The sequence below is a fragment of the Vulpes lagopus genome, chromosome 6 (assembly GCF_018345385.1).
Source record: "Vulpes lagopus strain Blue_001 chromosome 6, ASM1834538v1, whole genome shotgun sequence".
NCBI lineage: Eukaryota > Metazoa > Chordata > Mammalia > Carnivora > Canidae > Vulpes > Vulpes lagopus.
In genome coordinates, this window is record NC_054829.1 from 22,062,536 (window position 1) to 22,081,737 (window position 19,202).

General features: G+C 41.8%; 1 protein-coding gene across 3 annotated transcripts in view; it reads right to left on the reverse strand.

Annotated features, from left to right (window-relative positions):
- The window catches only part of NRXN3 (neurexin 3), a 1,543,117-nt gene that overhangs the window by 1,019,948 nt on the left and 503,967 nt on the right, over positions 1 to 19,202 (reverse strand). For all 3 annotated transcript variants that reach the window (XM_041758643.1, XM_041758640.1, XM_041758644.1), the window contains one exon: positions 15,137 to 15,520. In XM_041758643.1, coding sequence (XP_041614577.1) covers positions 15,137 to 15,520 — 384 coding nt within the window. The remainder of the gene's footprint in view (positions 1 to 15,136; positions 15,521 to 19,202) is intronic.

The following is a 19,202-nucleotide window of genomic DNA, read 5'->3' on the forward strand; positions in this document are numbered from 1 at the left end:
CCCCAGGCACCAACCACCTTGCAGCTTTTGGTAGCCCCCACTTTATGGCAGCCCCCAGGCCAATTATGTGGAATGAACAAGGGTCAACTTCATCCCTCTGCAAGGGAACTGCCCATTCAAAGGTAGACATTATTACCATATCATGCCCCAAAAATGGAGAGAGAAGGGAAGAAAGGATTGTGTAAGGATTGTGAGGTGGAAGAAATAATGAAGAGAAGATATAAAGGGGAAGGAGTATAAAAGGCAAAGGGGACCCAAAGGGGGCTCCTTTCACCAAGGAGAGGTACAAGGTCAGCCCCATTGTTTCAAATGGTAGAGATGCTTGCCCTGGATGCATAAGCCCCCTTCCCAACTTGATCCCTCCCATGCCTACCCTCCTGTTCACTTTGAGCAACACTGAATCTTGCCTCTCTACAGCTAATACTGGGTTATGGGAATTGCTGCAACAGGGCCAATAAACTAGGCCCTAGCCTAAGGGAACTCCTAGTTGAGTCTTCTCTTGGTACATCCTCACCTCTGTCAACCAGAAAATCCTAACCTGTATGTAGGTCGAGAGGTAGAGAGGAGGGGTGTTCAGGCACCAAGTTTCTCTGAATTTCTCAGAATAATAAACGAAAATTCTAACTTCAGTATAGTAAATCCTAGAGTTAGTCCCATTCATTTAGGCTTCCATCCATCCTTTGGCTTTTTCCTTCCACAACACAGATTGAGCTCCTTTTCTATCCCTGGCACTGGTACATGCTTGATGGTTCACAGTCTAGTACAAGAAACAGACGAGCAAAACAAAATGTAGAGAGGTGTAGTTACATGGCTGAAGAATGAGAGTATGTATATATGTGCATGTGTGTGTGCATGCTCACATGGATATGGACGTAGGTGTGAGTTAGAGTATGTGGTAACACTGGTTGAATCCTAACAGGACAAAGTCTGTTTTCCCAGTCCAGAGTTCCCACTCCAAGCTTTTCTGGACCAGCCCCATGAAACCCTAGAGTTCCTCACCTTTACTTAGGAACCAAGAAAGTGGGCAAGAGGATGTGGAAGATCTTGATTGCTTCCCTAAATCCTGAATTCATTCCAAATGGGCAGCTTCCTTGTCTGCTTATTCCTCAAGTTCATGCACTGAAAGTCTTAAAGCTGAGAATACATACACTTGGCAGATAAGTCAAAAAGGCCCTCTCTACTTCTCACCCTCTTTTTTCCCTCTCTAAGTACCTGATCCCACCACCTCCAAGAACTCCCATGTTAAGGAATGACAAGGTATAACACAAAATTTGATAGACTGGGTTTAAAAAGTCCTACCTAGTATTTTTGACTGTGGGCAAGTTATTTAATCTTTCTGGGCCTTGGTTTAATTATCTTAAAAATCTTAATGATAGGGATCCCTGGGTGGCGCAGTGGTTTGGCGCCTGCCTTTGGCCCAGGGCGCGATCCTGGAGACCCGGGATCGAATCCCACATCAGGCTCCCGGTGCATGGAGCCTGCTTCTCCCTCTGCCTGTGTCTCTGCCTCTCTCTCTCTCTGTGACTATCATAAAAAAAAAAAAAAAATCTTAATGATACCACATACTTTAAGTTTATTCTATAGATTGAATATGTATACAATTATATGTATCATGTTTATATTAAATTATATAATCATTTTATTTAAGCCTCTCATCAATCCCAAAAAGGCTTGTGTTATAGATCAGAAACCTCAGAGAGGTTAAAAACATGCCCAAGAAGTCACAGTAATCAGTGATGGAATTGGGATTCATATCCAGCTCTGACTCCAAAGCTCCTGTACCTTCACCTAAATACCAAACCATACCTGGCACATAGTAGGAACTCAAGAAATGTGAATTCTCTTTTTAGACCCTTTGATGTGTGAATTTCAGTGTTTTTGATAACCATAAAACAACCTAACACCCTCTAAAAGTGCTTTTCAATGTTTTTCCCACTTCTTGAAGATGATCAGGAATCTAGCTATTCAGACCACTTCTTTAAGCATCTCTTTTTAAACAGATGTGTTGATAATGTAAGGTTCGGGTAATGAGATTTTCCAGGCCATAAGTTGCTAACTGTGAATTAATTGCCTAACTTATTTGCAATAAATAAAGGGACTATTACATGTTTAAAAAAAATCGCAAGGAGCCACTGAGCTTGTGCAGAAAGGTTCTGTGTTGCTCCATGCAAGCATTCATTGTCATCTATGCAGGATGACCATGCAAAAGGTACTAAGAGCACCTCCTGACGTGGCCTTAGGATAAAGAGTCCCAGTCCAGGATTCAAAATCATGACTTAGGAGCCCCACTGTGGCTGTCTGTGTGACTCTGGACAACTTATATAATAACTCGAACCTTGGTTCTTTCTTTGTAAATTGCCAGCACCAGAACATGACTCTGAAGGCGGTGACCAGCTCTAGCACTCAATGATTCTTTATTAGCTGATACTTAGCAAACACATGGTTTCCTTGTTGAGTGATACCCTGAGAAGTTCATATTGCCAAAAATAAATTCAGCTTTGCTTTGAAATATGTGCTTTAACCCACTCAGTCTAGAACTATTTTGAGAAATACAGTTAGGCAGTAAATGTGATGCTGCCTATTGTGAGCCAAAGGCTTTTTTTTTTTTTCAAGCTAAAAAGCTAGCAAAAGCATACACTCCTTATAAATATATCAGTGAATCCCACTGACCACGCAAGCCCATAGTCCATAGGATGTTAGAATGTCTGATCATCATTTAGGATATTGCTTTAATAACATATGCCTGCTGCTTAAGGGGCTTCCCTGCTTCATATAGCTCCCTGGTGCTGGAAACCATGCTTCCATTTAGTGAGTGCACAGCCCCTCCTCACCTTCCTCCAGCCACTTCAGTGACCACTAGATTATGAAGGAACTCACAATCCCAACAGGGCAGGAGTGGTTGAAGAAAGCACTGATGTCTATCCTGAGATGACTGACAACACTTCAGTGGAAAATGACAGTCCTCTTAAATAACTGAAGGTCTATAGTAGAAGATGGTTTAGGTTTGATCAGGTCTATATATCCCAGGTGTCCATGGCATAGTGAGTACTGAACAAATGTCAACTGAGTGGATAAATCCTGCAGAGTTCCCAAAGCCTGAACCAAGATCAAAAGGAAGATATTAGAAGAATTGCAACTTCGGTTCATGGCAAAAGGAGATTTTTAGAATATTTATGGCTATCCGAAAATGAAATGGGAGGTGAGCTCCTTTGTCACTGGGAGCTATAGAGTATCCCTGATCACAAAAGAGTAGGTTTGGGGGTGGAGGGCCCAGGAGAAATAGACAACCTTGTGCAGGGTTTTTAACCTATATTTGACCCTGTCATTCCTCAGATGTAAACTGAGCATAAAAATAGAGCCTATCTTACAGTTATTACAATGATTAAATAAGCTACCCACTGCTAAGCATTTAGTACAGCATATGGAAACAGAGTAAATGTTCCCAGAGTCCATAGATCATTTTAGGAATTTTCGCCAAGGGTGTATATGTATCAGAGATATTGAGTTAGACTCAAAAACCTCAGAGGTCCCTTCTAACTGTAAATATGAATCTATAAATGCTAGTAAGAGTCACCCCACCACCACCCCCTATAAATGTTTTTATCACCTGAACAGCTGACAGCACTTTTATTTGTCAATCTTTTTTCTTTCCACTTCTGCATTCCACATATCTGACTTTGCAGACCTCTACAGAAAGAGGCTCCACATTGCAGCGGCTGGAGAAGTCAGGTTGTTTGTGAAATAAGTTCCCTTACAGACTGAAAATGGGGCAAGGAGAGCAGAAACACCCAGCTGGAGATGAGGCCCCTGGGAGCAACAGCCTGCCACTACGTGCAGTGACATTAAGAGCCAGCTACTATCTTCAGCCCAGAGAGGAAGACTTCAAGGGTGGGAATAATTCAACTAAGCAAACATCAGAGCAGTTATCTTTCTTTTACAATGTCACTGATGGAGATACAGAATGTGTTGCCCTTGGCTGGTGTTAGCATGTGGCTGTGGGCAACTGTAGGAAAACAATATTCAAATACCAGTGGGCAGCAGCAGGAAACTGCAGACAAGGGGCCTGCAGAGAAGATGGAAATCGGAAAGGCATTGGGCTTTCTTTCCCTGAGGAAACAAAGAAGGAGAGTATGCTAATCACACAGATTTCATAAGGTTTCTGATTTACTGGCCTCTCAGAAGGCTCTGTTGGGGTTTGCCATTTTGATGAGAAGGCTTTGCTCTAAAGGTTAAACATGCTAAGAAGCATGAAATGATCTTCTCCAAGAAAGATTGCATCTTTTAGCCAGGGAAATAGTGGTCCACAATAGGGGCCTTCCAAGAGCTGTTCATATCCAGGGTTTCCAGCCCCAAATCCCAGAGGCACTTGTCCCTACAATATCCTCTCTATTGGGCTGGATTTATTTGTTGCTCACAGGGCAAGATGGGATGGGGGAAGGAAAAAAAGGAAGGGAAGGGAAGGGAAGGGAAGGGAAGGGAAGGGAAGGGAAGGGAAGGGAAGGAGGGAGAAGAGAGAAATATATGTCTTTCTCCTAACATTTCTTCTCTCTAAATCAGTTGTCAATATTTCAAACAAAATTTACCAGTAAGACTAAATTAGTAGAGAGTGACCAAATGCTTTTCTTTCTTTTTTTTAATAATAAATTTATTTTTTATTGGTGTTCAATTTGCCAACATACAGAATAACACCCAGTGTTCATCCCGTCAAGTGCCCCCCTCAGTGCCCGTCACCCATTCACCCCCACCCCCCACCCTCCTCCCCTTTCACCACCCCTAGTTCATTTCCCAGAGTTAGGAGTCTTCATGTTCTGTCTCCCTTTCTGATATTTCCTATTATGCCATGATTTTACTGCTTAGTAGGCTATCAAGGACATAAACATGTTTCTGCACAAAATATGTACAAGTCTACCTGTGCATATTTCTTTGAAAAATTCAAGCAAAAGGGAACTGAAATAAGAGATTAAGAACACTATATTTTATCCTTTGAGCAATTCATTACCTACCAGAAGGCTCCAGTTTCCTCAACCAAAAACTAGGGGTGAGGATGGTTGTGCCAGATAACATCTGAACCTCTAGCAAGATAAATAGATCTATGACTCTTTATACTCTGTCTGGTTTTCTTTGGGGCAATTCAGTTTCAGGTTTTGAGTATGTGCCTTCTATTCATGATTGCTACATGTCTGCTGTCTCCTGCCCTTAAAAACCCCAAATCGAATTAAAACATAACCCATGATAAAATAGAGAATCATCTGGGAAACCAGAAGGAAACTATACACGTGTGCTCTACACACAGACACATATGCAATCCTCGGTATTGTCATCGCTGTAAAGTCTTAATTAAGAGACCAGAATACAGGAAAATTGAAAATCTGGTTTTCCTATCTCTAAGGAAAGAATCTTTTGACTTAATCTCAAATATGGACACTTTTACAAAAGAAGAAGAAACTACAATTAGTTTTTCTATCAGATCTATGCCAGAGGTTGGCCAAGATCATCACAGTTATCAACGACAGATCATCGTAGTATAATTCTTCAAAATCTAGGATTACACCAGAATCATGTCTTGATTCCAAGTACAAACTGCCTAAGGTATGGAGAAAAGCATGCTTTGGTATGTTCCCTTCTGGCAAAACCCTCCTTCCCACTATTAAGTTCCAGCCTGTATCTTATGCCTAAACACAAAAATCTAACCTAGGTTATTTCTACAACACAAGAAAAAAAATGTGATAAAAAGACGAGCCAGAAAATTTTTTCATTCTTGAATTGCTGAACTCTAGATTCAAAAAGGGGCATATTGGCTTATGTTTGTAACCACATTACACACTTTGACTCTATAACAGAGGCTCCCAACAAGCAAATTAAGCCACTGCAGATTCTCTCAGTGGTGAATATGGAAACTGAGGCACAGAGAGTTAGTCACACATGTTTAGAGTGGGACCAGCACATGTAGGTGACTCCAAACTACATCCTCCCCATTCCTCCCAAGAATCTCCAACTAATTTAAGATAGATGACTAGAACAGGGAAGAAACAGTAGTTTCTCTGGTCAAATCCTTGTCCTTATCCAGTCTTGGCCACTCTTTAGCTGCTGTACAATTAAGTACAATTAAGATATTTAAGGGCAATGCCCCTTAAATATCTTTGGATGTGTCCCCAAAACTCAACCTCTATTCTCTCTACCTCACTTAGGGCTCTTAATTCTTATTCCTGAGTTAATGAAAATACAAACAGAACTAATGTATGTTAGTCTGTTGGCTCCTGTCTCCCACATCCCATCCTATTATCACACTGCTAAAAATGGCATGCTTCCTATAAGATAAGGTCCAAATTTGTTGGGAGAGAAAACAAGGTGCTTCACAACTTGTGCCACCCCTCCAGCCACACCTTCTAAAATGTCCTCTCAAATTCTTTTCTCCTACTCCCCAAGCTTTAGATTCCATCCATGAGGAAAGCTTCCTTTTTACTAAAGTCATCTTTGCATATCTGCTCTCTCTGCCTGGAATACTTTCACCTGCCTGGCCTCCCTGAAAGAGTCCTGCTACGCTACCAAGCCTCAGCTCCAGTGTCACCCAATTTGTGATGTTGCATTTATGTTCCACCTTCCTCAGATATCAGAATTTATTGGTATGTTTATGAAGAAGGACACAATCAATGCTTTTGTATCCTGAAGGCTCAATGCAACCTCTGGCACATAATGCTCAATAGGTGCTTTGGAATGAATGAATCAAGCCCTTAATTTCTTCATCCAGAAAATGAGGATAATAATATGCAACCTGCAGAGAAGATGTGAGGGTTAAATGGCCCAGTGTATATTAAGAACTTAACATAGAGCAGGCACATAATTTCTCTCAATAAATAGTAGATCTCTTAACTTTCCTTTCCTCTTAATCCAGACTGGAGCAAGGAAGGATTCATCTACCTGTGAAAAGACACACAAAGCCAGAGACACTAGAAAAGGCTGTGATAATCCCGTTGTGTGCATTTTAAAGCACTTGTTTCTCATAATTCAGCAGCATCTCAATTTATTGCATCCATAATGGGCAGATGTCGGCTGGCAGTTAAGAAGCTTTTAGCAAAGGCAGTAATAAAGGTACAGAGCAGCAATATAAATGGCCACCATGTCCCTGCATTTGACAGGACCACAGCCCACAGCAGGCATGAAATGTTCTAAGCAGCTGTCACGTGCTGCCCCAAAGTTCTGACCCTCACATTCTCCAGCTGAACACAGGCCTAGCTGTAGGTTTTTCAAAGAGGTAAAAAGTCATCAGCCTGTCCTTCAGAGATCCTTGAGTTTCAAGACTCCAAAACAGCTAGAATCTTCTCTAACTCTTCAAAGTTACAGGAGTCTCTGTGATCAGGAGTATCTTGAACCCTAACCTGGTGAAACAACACTTAGGTAGGGCTCAGGGACTATGGGACAATTTCCCGGGATCATACAATCTTGAGCCTGTAGGAAGGGGAACTCAGAAAACAAAAAGAGGAAAAAGAAAGGGCTAAATCTTCTTGCCACTATGGTGGCCACTAGAGATACAGCTGTTTGACCCAAGCACCAACAAATAAGGTGAGGACACGTTGGTTGAGGTTGATGAATGGTATTATTTCTTTAAAAGTCCCTTTCTCTGATGCATGTCATTATCCATCAAAAGGGTAAAAACTTCACTGAAAAGATGATAGTCTTTTAACGTTCTTAACAAATCCAAGGTTCTATTCATGAATCCATCAATTAAAACTTATGTATCAGGGGCCTGAAGTATTCCCGGCACACTAAGATATTAATTTTCATAGATGAAGGAATCGGAGTACTTCACTGCAGTGCTGATATAACTAAACCAGTCTCCTAATTCAGACATCTGCAGCCTGTAAAGAACAAGGACTTGCATTCCTACCCTGCCCTTCACTCACCTTTACCCCTCTCCTCAGGATAAGGAAAGACACTGCCAAGCAGATGACATTTGAGAATCATAGAGTTTTAGAATTGTAAGGGCCCTGAGAGAGCATGAAACTCAACTGCCTCATTTTATTTTTGCAGAACAGAGAAGCCAGAATATCCAAGTAAGAATCTCAAGGTCACATATCTAAATAAAGGGTATCCCTGGGTAATGGGGGTGGATCCTCAATGGCACTGGAACCTATAAAAGAGCCCAGCACTATTGTATTTGACCTTGGAAGCCGGGGTTTCTTTTATTCCTACACCAGTGAGTCAATCTGAATAGACCCCAGTGGATTCAGAACCGGTTACAAAGTGATGTATTGTGCTAAACATATTTTGATTTCTAATTGCTATCTCTTTCTTCCCTATGATTGTGCCCTGAATTACTACCCCTAGCAAAATGAATTATAATTTGCGGACTACGTCTCCATCACCTTCACTAAACTTTGAGTTCATCAAGAACAGAAACGATGTCTTTTATAAATTTGCAGCCTCACAACTTAGCTTGGCACACCTGGTACAGAGAAAAGATAGATACCTACTTGTCAAATCGCTATGATAATGTTGAAGGTATTTCCAAAGAAGTATCATAGCTTCATTTCCTACAATTTGGGGAAACTGAAGCTATTTATGGTAGAAATGTGTTGAACATGTAAACATTTTAATAATACAACTTTAATACTCTAAAAAGGCACAAAATAATTTTGAACTTTCCATAATCATATGACATGCTATCTAGTTGTCTCTAAAAAAGATATCAGAGTAGACTGACTTAAGATGATCATGGTAGAGATGGAGAGAGGTGAATAAATGGGGATGGAACTAAATAAGGAGTTGACAGGAAGTTGCTGAGAGAGATTTAATGAGATGGGAGAAAAATCAATGAGAATGCCAAAGATAATGGTATGCCATTTACTGAAATGGGAAAAACTATATAAAAAAAAGTTACCTAACAGAATTTAAATGGATATCTCAAGTAGACAACTGGATATGGAAATATGGGATTCCAGGGAATTCCAGGCTAGATATCCTGGATTTGGGAGTTACTAACATATAAATGACCTTCAACACCATGGCATTGGATAAGGACACCAAGGGGAGTGTGCAGACTAACAGGAGACCCAGGGCTGAGGATTGGGGCCTTCCAACAGTTAATGACCACATAGTATGTGTACAGCACAGTACTCAAGACTAGGGGGCAATAGAGGCATTTAATGCATTGTTTTTCCCTCAAGGGCCTTACAACCTAACCTGTCTCAGAGGTTGGGATGGAAAGGCTTTTCAATGTAATAGAAAGTGCAATAGATTAAGAGTCAGGAATCATGAATTTTAATCATTCTACAACTACTCCAAATTAAAGTGATGTTTCCAATGCCTCACCTACTGAAACAAGGATTAGGTACAGGAAACTTCAACAGTACCTACCAACTCTACTATTTCTGATGCCATAATTTCCTTGTGGCATCCAAATGACACATTCCTGTCTCATTTAAAGGTGGCATAAGGTTCCTAGCCAGAAGGTGCTGCTGCTACTCCAGGAGCACATAGCAGCATTCAGAGGGTTGACTGAAAGGGAAGTCCCTGAGCTGGAAGGGGAGCAGCTGCTGTCTGCACTCTTTTCCTATTGGAACAAGAGTCACTTGAGAAAACTCAAAATATCTGTATTCTTGGTTTTCAGCTGGTGTTTATATCAGATGAATGGAATCCCAGGAACCAGTGAGAAGAGCAGATTTACCCTCTCATCACATTCTCTTGGTTGTGCAAAATTAATATTCTCAAAGGCACCGAGTTTCCACGATTCCAGGAAATGTTTTCCTTTATCAAATGGAAACAGTTCCACATGGCTGGATATATATAACAGGATATGGCCTTATTGGTCAGGCTATGCTGAGCTTAGCCAAGAAAGAGCACTAAGAAAATGATTCAGTAACATTTTATTTATACACACACACACACACACACACACACACACACAGGTGTGTGCACATCTGGGTGATCCTTCATATGTATGCTGGGTGACCACCCATCTGGACAGAACTGATTCATGGAAGGAAAGACAGACAAATGAAATTGGGCCAGTTTTTTTTTTTTTTTTTTTTTGCAAAAAATGTAACTGCTAGATAGAAAAATTCAGAATCTGGAGGTCAGAAGAGATGAATCACTTCAATTGCAGTGCCTTGGGATTCCCAGAGCTCTCCTGCTTCCCTTTTAAAAATGTACTTAGTGAATCTTCATTTGATCAGTACTTTTCTAGGTAATCATTCAGTAAATCCCCTTCCTTGACTCTATTAGACACAGTCAATTCTGTAGCTTGCAACCAAAAGGACCTTACCCAGAAAATATTAGTGTCCCCATTTTAAAGATAAAAAAACCTGAGGCTAGGGATCCCTGGGTGGCGCAGCAATTTGGCGCCTGCCTTTGGCCCAGGGCACGATCCTGGAGACCCGGGATCGAATCCCACGTCAGGCTCCCGGTGCATGGAGCCTGCTTCTCCCTCTGCCTATGTCTCTGCCTCTCTCTCTCTCTCTCTCTCTCTGTGACTATCATAAATAAATAAAAATTTAAAAAAAAAACCTGAGGCTTAAAAGAAATAAGAGAGAAATTGGTTGTACATCACCTGGCTAGTAAGTGTCAGAACCAGCACAGAAACCAGATCTATCTGACCCTAAAATTCATACCAATAACCATGAGGCCACCCCAGCTGTAAGTATTATACTATAGGTCATTTTTCTTGCCATAGGAATGGACTTGTGCTGAATCCTACTTTCTTGCCTGCTAAATAAAAGATGGCATACATTCAATGAAAGCCATCCAGGAGAGAGGATAGCATCTTCAATGGCCTCATTAAATTGAAGCTTGATGGTCCACAAACAAATCAAATCATAGTCTTGGCTATTGATGCTTGGCTCCCACCAATAGAACGAAAAAGTCTGGCCAAACTGACAAGAAGGTGCCTTGGTTGTTCCATGTCAACTGATCATATCTTCTTAAGACAGACAAGCTAAAATGCCTCCTCTGTACAATAGGACTTCACAATAGGAGGGCAAATGATCTTCCAGCAGACTGGAGTATTTCAACCAAACTGAATGGCATTAAACAGCTAAAATAGGCCTTTGCTTTTTAGGCCATGGAGACAGACATCTCCCACATCACTATGAATAAAAAATCCAAAATAGCTACAGCTGAACAATTGGGATGCAAAAATATATCTACATCTTCTTAGAATAGTATCAGATCATCCTGAAACAATCTAAATGCAACATCCAGCCAATTATTAAATGTCAGGTTTTACCGTTGCTATCTTCACAGGCAGTAGAAGTACTCTCATGAGGGTACAGGTAAGAGTCAACCATTTTTACTATAAGAGAAAGACACTCCTGCAAATTAGCTTTAATCTCATATATTCATATATTTCCTAGGTCCCTTGCCTTATTCCCTTGTGTCTGGTAGACAGCTTTGATCTGGGAATTGCCCCAAAGACTGATCTGCTTGGTCACTTTGCTTGAGTTCTTGGACTCTTTTGATCTGGTGTGTTACCTGGGCTATCCCCAACTCTACTTCCTCTGAATACCAGTTTTAGCATCCCGCCTATGCTTTCTTTGTTTTATATAAACAAATGTTTCTCTAATCCTACTGTTCCTGTTGTGGGACCAGGGATACCAAGGGACCAACCCCACTACAAAGTCCAAGTATAAGACATAGGTTGGGCTGGATGGGACACACTACCTTAGAAATTGTCTTAATCTTATTACATTTAGTGCAAATGATCATTTCTAAGTTTAGGGCTAATATTTATAGAACAAAATCAGAGAAAATAGTAAACTGAGTGCCCAGGTTGATGGGGTTATGGTGGATGGAGCAGCATTCCTGGATCCCAAGGGGATCATGCTCCTTACATAAAGGATTTTAACAAATATTTTTTCTTCACCATTCTTTAAAAGTCCCTACAGGGTCAGAGGTAGAGAGAGGTCAGAGTTTTGCTAGAAATAGGAGACAAGACAACCCAAGAAACCTCAAGTCCCCTGTCCCAACCATTATTTCCCTACATAGATATGGGCTCTCCCATTTGTTTGCCCTACTGTTCCCCTATAGATATATACCACATGTTAGCACATTTCCTGTTGTTTTCCTGGAAGGACTATACATTCCTTCATCAAAATGCATTGGTTTAGCATTTCCAGCATCTAACACAGTGCCTGTAACACACTAGGGTTTCAATAAATGCCTGCATCATGTACAAAAAAAATGAATAAAAGATACCCAAAGTATCTCCACTGAGAAATCAGTTTCCATAAAGAAAAAAAAATGTCATTGGGAAACTCTCTTTTCTCTGCTAGTAAGTGGAGTCCTATCATTTTTACACTCCAGTGATTCATTCTGAACATGGTGTCAGAAACAATACAGAGCCAAAAAACAATTAGCAGGGGAACAAAACAATCAGTTGAACCGTCTGGGATTTGAGTGATGTATAGATCAAATGTCTTAAATTTGCTATGTTCCTTCTCATTTGGCCAGAATGGATGAGTTGGCTCAACTGTACTAGGAATAATTGTCCCTCATATATCCCCAATCAGCTGCCTCTTAATGACCAGTCAGAAGTGACAACATAAAAGGTGCAGTGACTTTCAGTGTACTTGGCAAATCTTGGACCAACTCCCATTGATCTGCCCTTGGACTAGGTGAGCTCAGAGACACGGTGCACAGATGGCTAACAGTCATTGCTGCCTATCTTCAGAGTCTCAAGGCCCATGAGTCAGGAAGAGACCCAAGGGGAAGAAGTGAGAGGGTTGATGTGATCTTTGGTTCTTATACGACTTCAAAGGTAGTGGAAGATCTATAAAGTATGGCTTACACCAAAACTGTTTCTCTCACCTCAGAGGTCAAAGGCTCTATTTCCTCAAACCAGTACCAGGGTAGTCTACCCTACAAAGACATTTGGAAAAAGTCTAGAAGCTTGACAGACTAACCAGCTCCATGTGGCCTACTTGTGTTCCAGATGGCTTCTTCCTCACCTTAGCTCCTATTCTGCAGCTTTGAAAATTCAGTGACTCTGAATTTACATTCCATGAGCTCCAAGAAATTTCTATGTTCCTCCTTCGCCCCAATGTTCTGTGCTCTGTTTTTGATCCAGCTGTAAAAAAGCTCTGCAGTTCTCCTGAAACACCCCTTAACTAATTATACACTTGATCTCACAAAAACCAATCCTTGAAAACATCTTTGCTTGGTCATCCAGCCACTGTTCCTGGCTTGTTTCAGGACTCCTCCTCATCCCCAGACTTCTCATATTGGATAATTCTGGCCACTGGTAGTCTTTTAGGGATAAGACCTTGCAGGTCCTTCTTCAAGAAAGTATTTTCTTCCTTGAATCTCCATGTCCTTCCAATCTGGTCCACCAACAGTGCTCATGCTGCTGCCTTGTATCATTTTATTACTGTTCATGCTCCTGCCTTGCATGCATTTTATTACTGACGTCTCAACTCCTCAGATAAAGAAATGATAGACTTCTTGAGAGCAAGAATTATGTCTGTTGCATATTCAGTATCTTTAAAGCCCTGCAGCTATGCCCTCAGCAAACACTTGATATCTATGTAAATTATCCTGTCATATAAAATAGAGGCTGACAACCTATGGACAGCCAGCTTGAAGTCTGTAAACTTGGCATATAAAAGACTAAACCAACCTGGAATTGGACATAGCTTATAGACCAGAATCTTTTTGTCTTGATGCTACTTCTTTTTACCTTTATGTCTGCCTTTCACCCAAACTGTAAATTCAGTGCTGTTGTAAGATGCTAGTGCAGTGAATGGAAAGGACAGCATCCTGACCTGTTCACTCCCCTCCACCTTAGCCACCTCTCATGCCCTTCCCCCCACCTTACACCACACTAGAGTTCTTTCTGGACTTCATTCAGTTCCCCAACTGTGCCATGGTTTCTTATCTCTCTGTCCCTTGACACATTCTTTCTTTTCTAAGACACATCCTTTCCTCCAACTTCTTTGCCAAACTAATTCCTACTTCTGTTTCAAGACTCAGATTGCATATTCTTGGTATCAGCTTTCTATGAGCCTCTACAGTATATGGAGTCCCCCTTCAGAGGCCTCCCAAACTTGTTTTCCCTCTAATGATGTTTATGACAATAATTACAACTGTAGCAATCACTAACATTTATTAAGTCGTTGTCTGGGAACCTACTAACTCCTTACATCATCACCAATTCCTTCTGAGGTAGGTACCTGATTATCCCTATTTTACAGATGAGGAAATCAAGTGAGGGTAATCAAGATATTGATTATCTTGATAAAGGTCACATCACTCCTTAAGGGTCAGATTTCTCAAGCAGCCTAGCTCCAGAGTTCATATTCTTAACCAATACATCACACTGCCTCTTAAAAACCTCATCATGTTTGTAATTATTTATTTAATGATAAATATTCCACCAGGCAGCAGCTCCATAAGAACATGCCTGGGTCTACCTTGTTCAGTAGTATATTTTCATTTTTTTAAAGATTTTATTTATTTATTTGTCAGAGAGAGAGAGAGAGAGAGCACAAGCAGCAGGAGCAGCAGGCAGGAGAGGAAAAAGCAGGCTCCCCTCTGAGCAGGGGACCTGATATGGGGCTTGATCCCAGGACCCCAGGATCATGAGCTCAGCTGAAGGCAGACATTTAAGCGATTGACCTACCCAGGCAGCCCAAGTCCTGTATTTTAAAAGCCTAATCCAAGAGCTAGCATATAGAAAGCTCCAAACAGCCTGAGTTAAATGAATAAATGAAAACAACCAGTTTGTTAGCCCACACAGAAACCCAAAAGGGAAGTATTCACCCACTTTGGATGGACAATGTCTCATACTTAATTGAAAAAGTATCATGATCTTGGTAATATTTATCCTAAAGGTAATATTCTATATTATATATCCTAAAGTAATATATATATATATATATATATATATATATATATATATATATATGGATATATAATATCCCTAAAGGTAATATTATCCTAAAGTTTGCCCTTTCTGGGATCCAATCCTGGTAAAACAAATTCATGCATCCAGAACCAGAAAGGGTGTAATCTGGAAAGCAGGGAGCAGAAGGAAATGTTTCTGTAGAAGAGAGAAAGCAGGGGTATAGGTCTATGTAGGGGACACAGCTATCACACAGCACGCACCCCCAGGGACTCTGCATGCCACCCACGGGGGCCAGCTCACCCCTCTCACAGGTCCTTCCCCAGTGCCCGGTGCCTGTGCAGTCACAGATGAAGCGGTTCCAGCCGTCCTTGCACACAGCGTTGTTCTTGCAGGGGTAGCTGTCGCACTGCTTGGCGCTCATCCGTGAACAGGAGGACTTGACGCCTGCTGCGTTCTGCATCTCCGCCAGCTGCCGGATGTTCTTGCTGCGCCCGTCGATGAACAGGTCACGGATGCAGCCCACGTAGCCGTAGTTGAGCATGGCAGTCCAGAGCTCTGTGGGGAGGATGAGGCCAGCTCGGTTCTCAGGCAGCCCGCCCAGGTACATGTCCCCCTCCAGGTCCAGGATCTCGCTCTCCCCGCTGGCGGTGAATGGCGTGCGCCTGCTGTTCACTGATATGGTACCTGGGAGGGAAGGATGGAAACAGAGTGAGCACACAGCCCTCATCACAGGTGAGGCTGCCAGTTGATGAACCAAATGAGGTGAGTTCAGAGACTAGTGGTGCCTGGTCAGGTGAGAACAATGCAAGCAGGGGAGTCAAACGCTTCAAGACAGTAGAAAGGAAAATGTTAGGCCATCTGGTTCCAGTCCTTGCAGGTAAGACACTCTCACTGATAGGAGGATCCAGGACCATCTCAGTGAACCAACACCTAATGTGATATCTGTTCTCTACAGAGTCTCGGCTGGAAGGTCATGTACCAGACAGCTTGAGAGCAGCATAGGTGCTTCCTGTGTTTAATAAATCTCGGCACTACCAGGTCCTAGCTATGTAGCCCTGAAGAACTGATTCCACCTGCCAGGGCCCCAGTGTCCTCATCTGGAAATGGGAAGATAGCTGTCCCCACCTCATGGACTGGTGTGATAATTAAATAACTTCACCTATATAAAGTGCTCCTAGGAGTTTGGGACAGAGTAAGGGTTCTGCTTGCTTGGGTCTTCATCATTCACGTCACACCCAAAAAGAGTGGAAACCCCCCCCCCATGCACTAATACCCTCTACGCTGCCATTAGCTACCAGCCCTGTCAGTGAATATCTGGAGCATTGCCTTGGAAAATTTACAGAACATGTTTGTTTATTCATTTAACAAATATATACTGCACACCCATTGTATCTCTGGTATGCTTGTAGACAGAGATGAACTTGACAGGTACGTCTCTGCTTTTGTGGCACTGATACTCCAGAGCAGAGAGGCAGAAAACAAACAAATGACTCAATAAATAAGAGAAATTAAGTATCGGTAGGCACTAGGAAAAGAGTAAAATGGGTGCTGTGGCAGCAACCTGTGGGCTCTACTTTAGAATGTACTGTCCGTGAAGGCCTCTCCAGGTAAGTGACAGGTATGCTAAAACCACAATGTTGTAAAGGACCCAATCATGCCAAGTCAGGGGGAAGAATATGCCAGGTAGGGGGAATGGCACCTATAAAGGTCCTGGGGTAATGGGTGGTGGGCACTTGACGGGATGAGCACTGGGTGTTATTCTATATGTTGGCAAATTGAACACCAATAAAAAATAAATTTATTATTAAAAAAAAGGTCCTGGGGTGAGCCAGAGTGTGGCTAGAGTGGGCAGGCAAGAGGGACAGGCACAGACGGGATCAGAAAGGCAGACCGGGCGCAGCAGTAGTAGAGTCATGGACCCATTAACGAGACTGTGCAAACCTAGAGTCTGGCCTGGGAACTTGGGACTGGGATGCTAGTCTTAAATGGCCTTCTGACCCTAGGCCAACCCCTGAGCCACTTTACAGTCCATTTTGTTAAGCTATAAAATCAAGGAAACTGTAAAACCAAGGCGATATCTAAACATCATGCTAGAAATTTTAAAATTTATTTAGTATTCCTAAAGTGCTTTATTGGTACCAAGATACCTAGGTCTTGCCATCCATCAGGCAGCCTTCACTTCTGCCTAAGTCTCAATCCCCTGGGCTATGGAAGGGATGGCCTGAAGGGCCAAGAGGATCAAATAGGATCAAGAGTGTGAAGTACACTCTAAATTACAAAGCCAGCATTAGGGGCCTCTGGGCAGGTTATGCCAACAACATGCTTCCCCTACTCTAGCCTTGAAGTTTTCCCCTAGAGAAACCAGCTTTGCATTTTTGGCTTTAAAATGTTAGAAACCTACATGACAATAATTATGTCCTGGTCACCATTTTAAGTACAGTATGTGCTTTTCTGGACTTGATCCTCAGAACAGTCTTGGGAGGGAGGGAGGTAACCAGGTGTGCTATTTCACAAATGAGGAAGCTGATGTTTGTGTCTCCTTTTCTCTTGCACTGCTTGCTTTCTCTACCCTCCACAAGCCCACAGAGCTACTTGATCCCCAACCTGGAGGAGCAGCTATTGCCACATAAGGATAACACCAGGGCGGATTTCAATGTTGGAGCCATAAATACATCTCGAGGGAAATCTGTCCTCAGAGTGTGTGATCACAACTGTTTTGAATGTACTTAGTCAAGTTTCAAGAATCAGTTCCCCAACTGGGGGAGTGATCACCATACTTCTCCCATGTCATTCTTCAGGATGAGGAGGGAAGGAGGCACCATATTTGCATATGCAGATGTTTATATAACTATCCATTTCTGGTACAGGTTCAGAACCAAAACACACCACAAAATACCCTCATGAAGAAATGAAGTTTAACGAATCATATTAAAATTTGTTAAAAAAAATAAAATAAAATAAAATAAAATTTGTTAAAAAAAATAAAATAAAATAAAATAAAATTTGTTATGCTGCTTTCATGGGACAATTATTTGTTTACTCAGGAAATTACAATAAGCTCTGATCAAATTTATCAGGATTGGCCAAAGCTATAGATCCCAGAGATGAAATTCAAGGCTTCTGAAATCCAGACATACCTGTCAAAGATGGGTCCACTGATGGTTCTAACAAACAATTGCCCCACTTGAAAAAGCAATAGGTGCTGAGAATAAACAGAAGTAAACATACAGCAATTCCATGAGCTCTAGGCTGCCTGGGACAGATAGGTGACCTTTAAGCTGCATCAGGTCTAGGTTAGCCGATCGTGACACCCATCAACCATAATGGAACTCCAGAGACCCAAAAGGACACATGGTCCTCACACCAACAGAAGTGTTCCCCTTATAATTTTAGGATAGCTTCCTGACTCTGCCCCTGCTGACATTATATGGGTAAATTTAGAAAGAGAAAGAAAAAAATTTGGCCTCCAGAGAATTTAGGGTTTTTGTGTCTTTTTCTGTTAAAAAAGCAAAAACTGTTCATTCTTACTCAACAAGCACATTTAGTTTGAAGCCTCTTGGTTCTGATTAGATTTTAGACGATCAATAAAGCATCCTGCTGGGCACTAAACCATCCAGGGCTGCAATCTGCCACCCGTCTGCCCTCTCCACAGAACCCATCCAGCTCCTCCTAAAGGCAACATTGCTCATCTCCGTCATCCCTCTGGCCGTGGAATTATGCAGAAAAGTCATCCCCTGAAAACTGAGCCATTCCTGGCTGCAGCCTTTTGAGGGAACCTATTGCTTTCTATTATGGCCAACTGCGCCTACATGAAAATGTCCAAGTGAAAGACTTTTTGTGTTTCCCAGGAAAGAGAATCCTTAAAAATACAGCAAATATAACCAAGACTCTTCTTCTTGAGTATAACACCACCTAAATGGAGAATCAGGAAATTGGTGTGAAATCCAAATACTCTAGTTATCACTCCAGGTGAAATGCCCTTGCTGATGGCACAGAATGTGACCTTCATTGCCACATGGTCCAGAGAAAGCTAGGCAGACTGTTCAGGCATTCAAAAGCTCCAGACTCTATTTGTGTGTGTGGTTTCTCTCTCTCTGTCTTTCTGTCTCTCTGTCTCTCTCTCTTTGTTACTATTCCACAGTAGCTATGTACTGCCTGGGGCTAGCTTGTTTGATCTGCGGCTGCAGAAACAAACAAAGCCATTTAAACCAAATGTAAAAGGTTATGAAGAGGAAGGGAGAGTTAGTGAGGTCTGAGCAAAGAGTGAAATATAGGCTCTCACACCAAAGGAAGGCTTTAAATTGAACATGACTTTAGGAAAAATCAATTTGCCTTTTCCTTTCTTGTCATAATTTCTCCCTGCAAC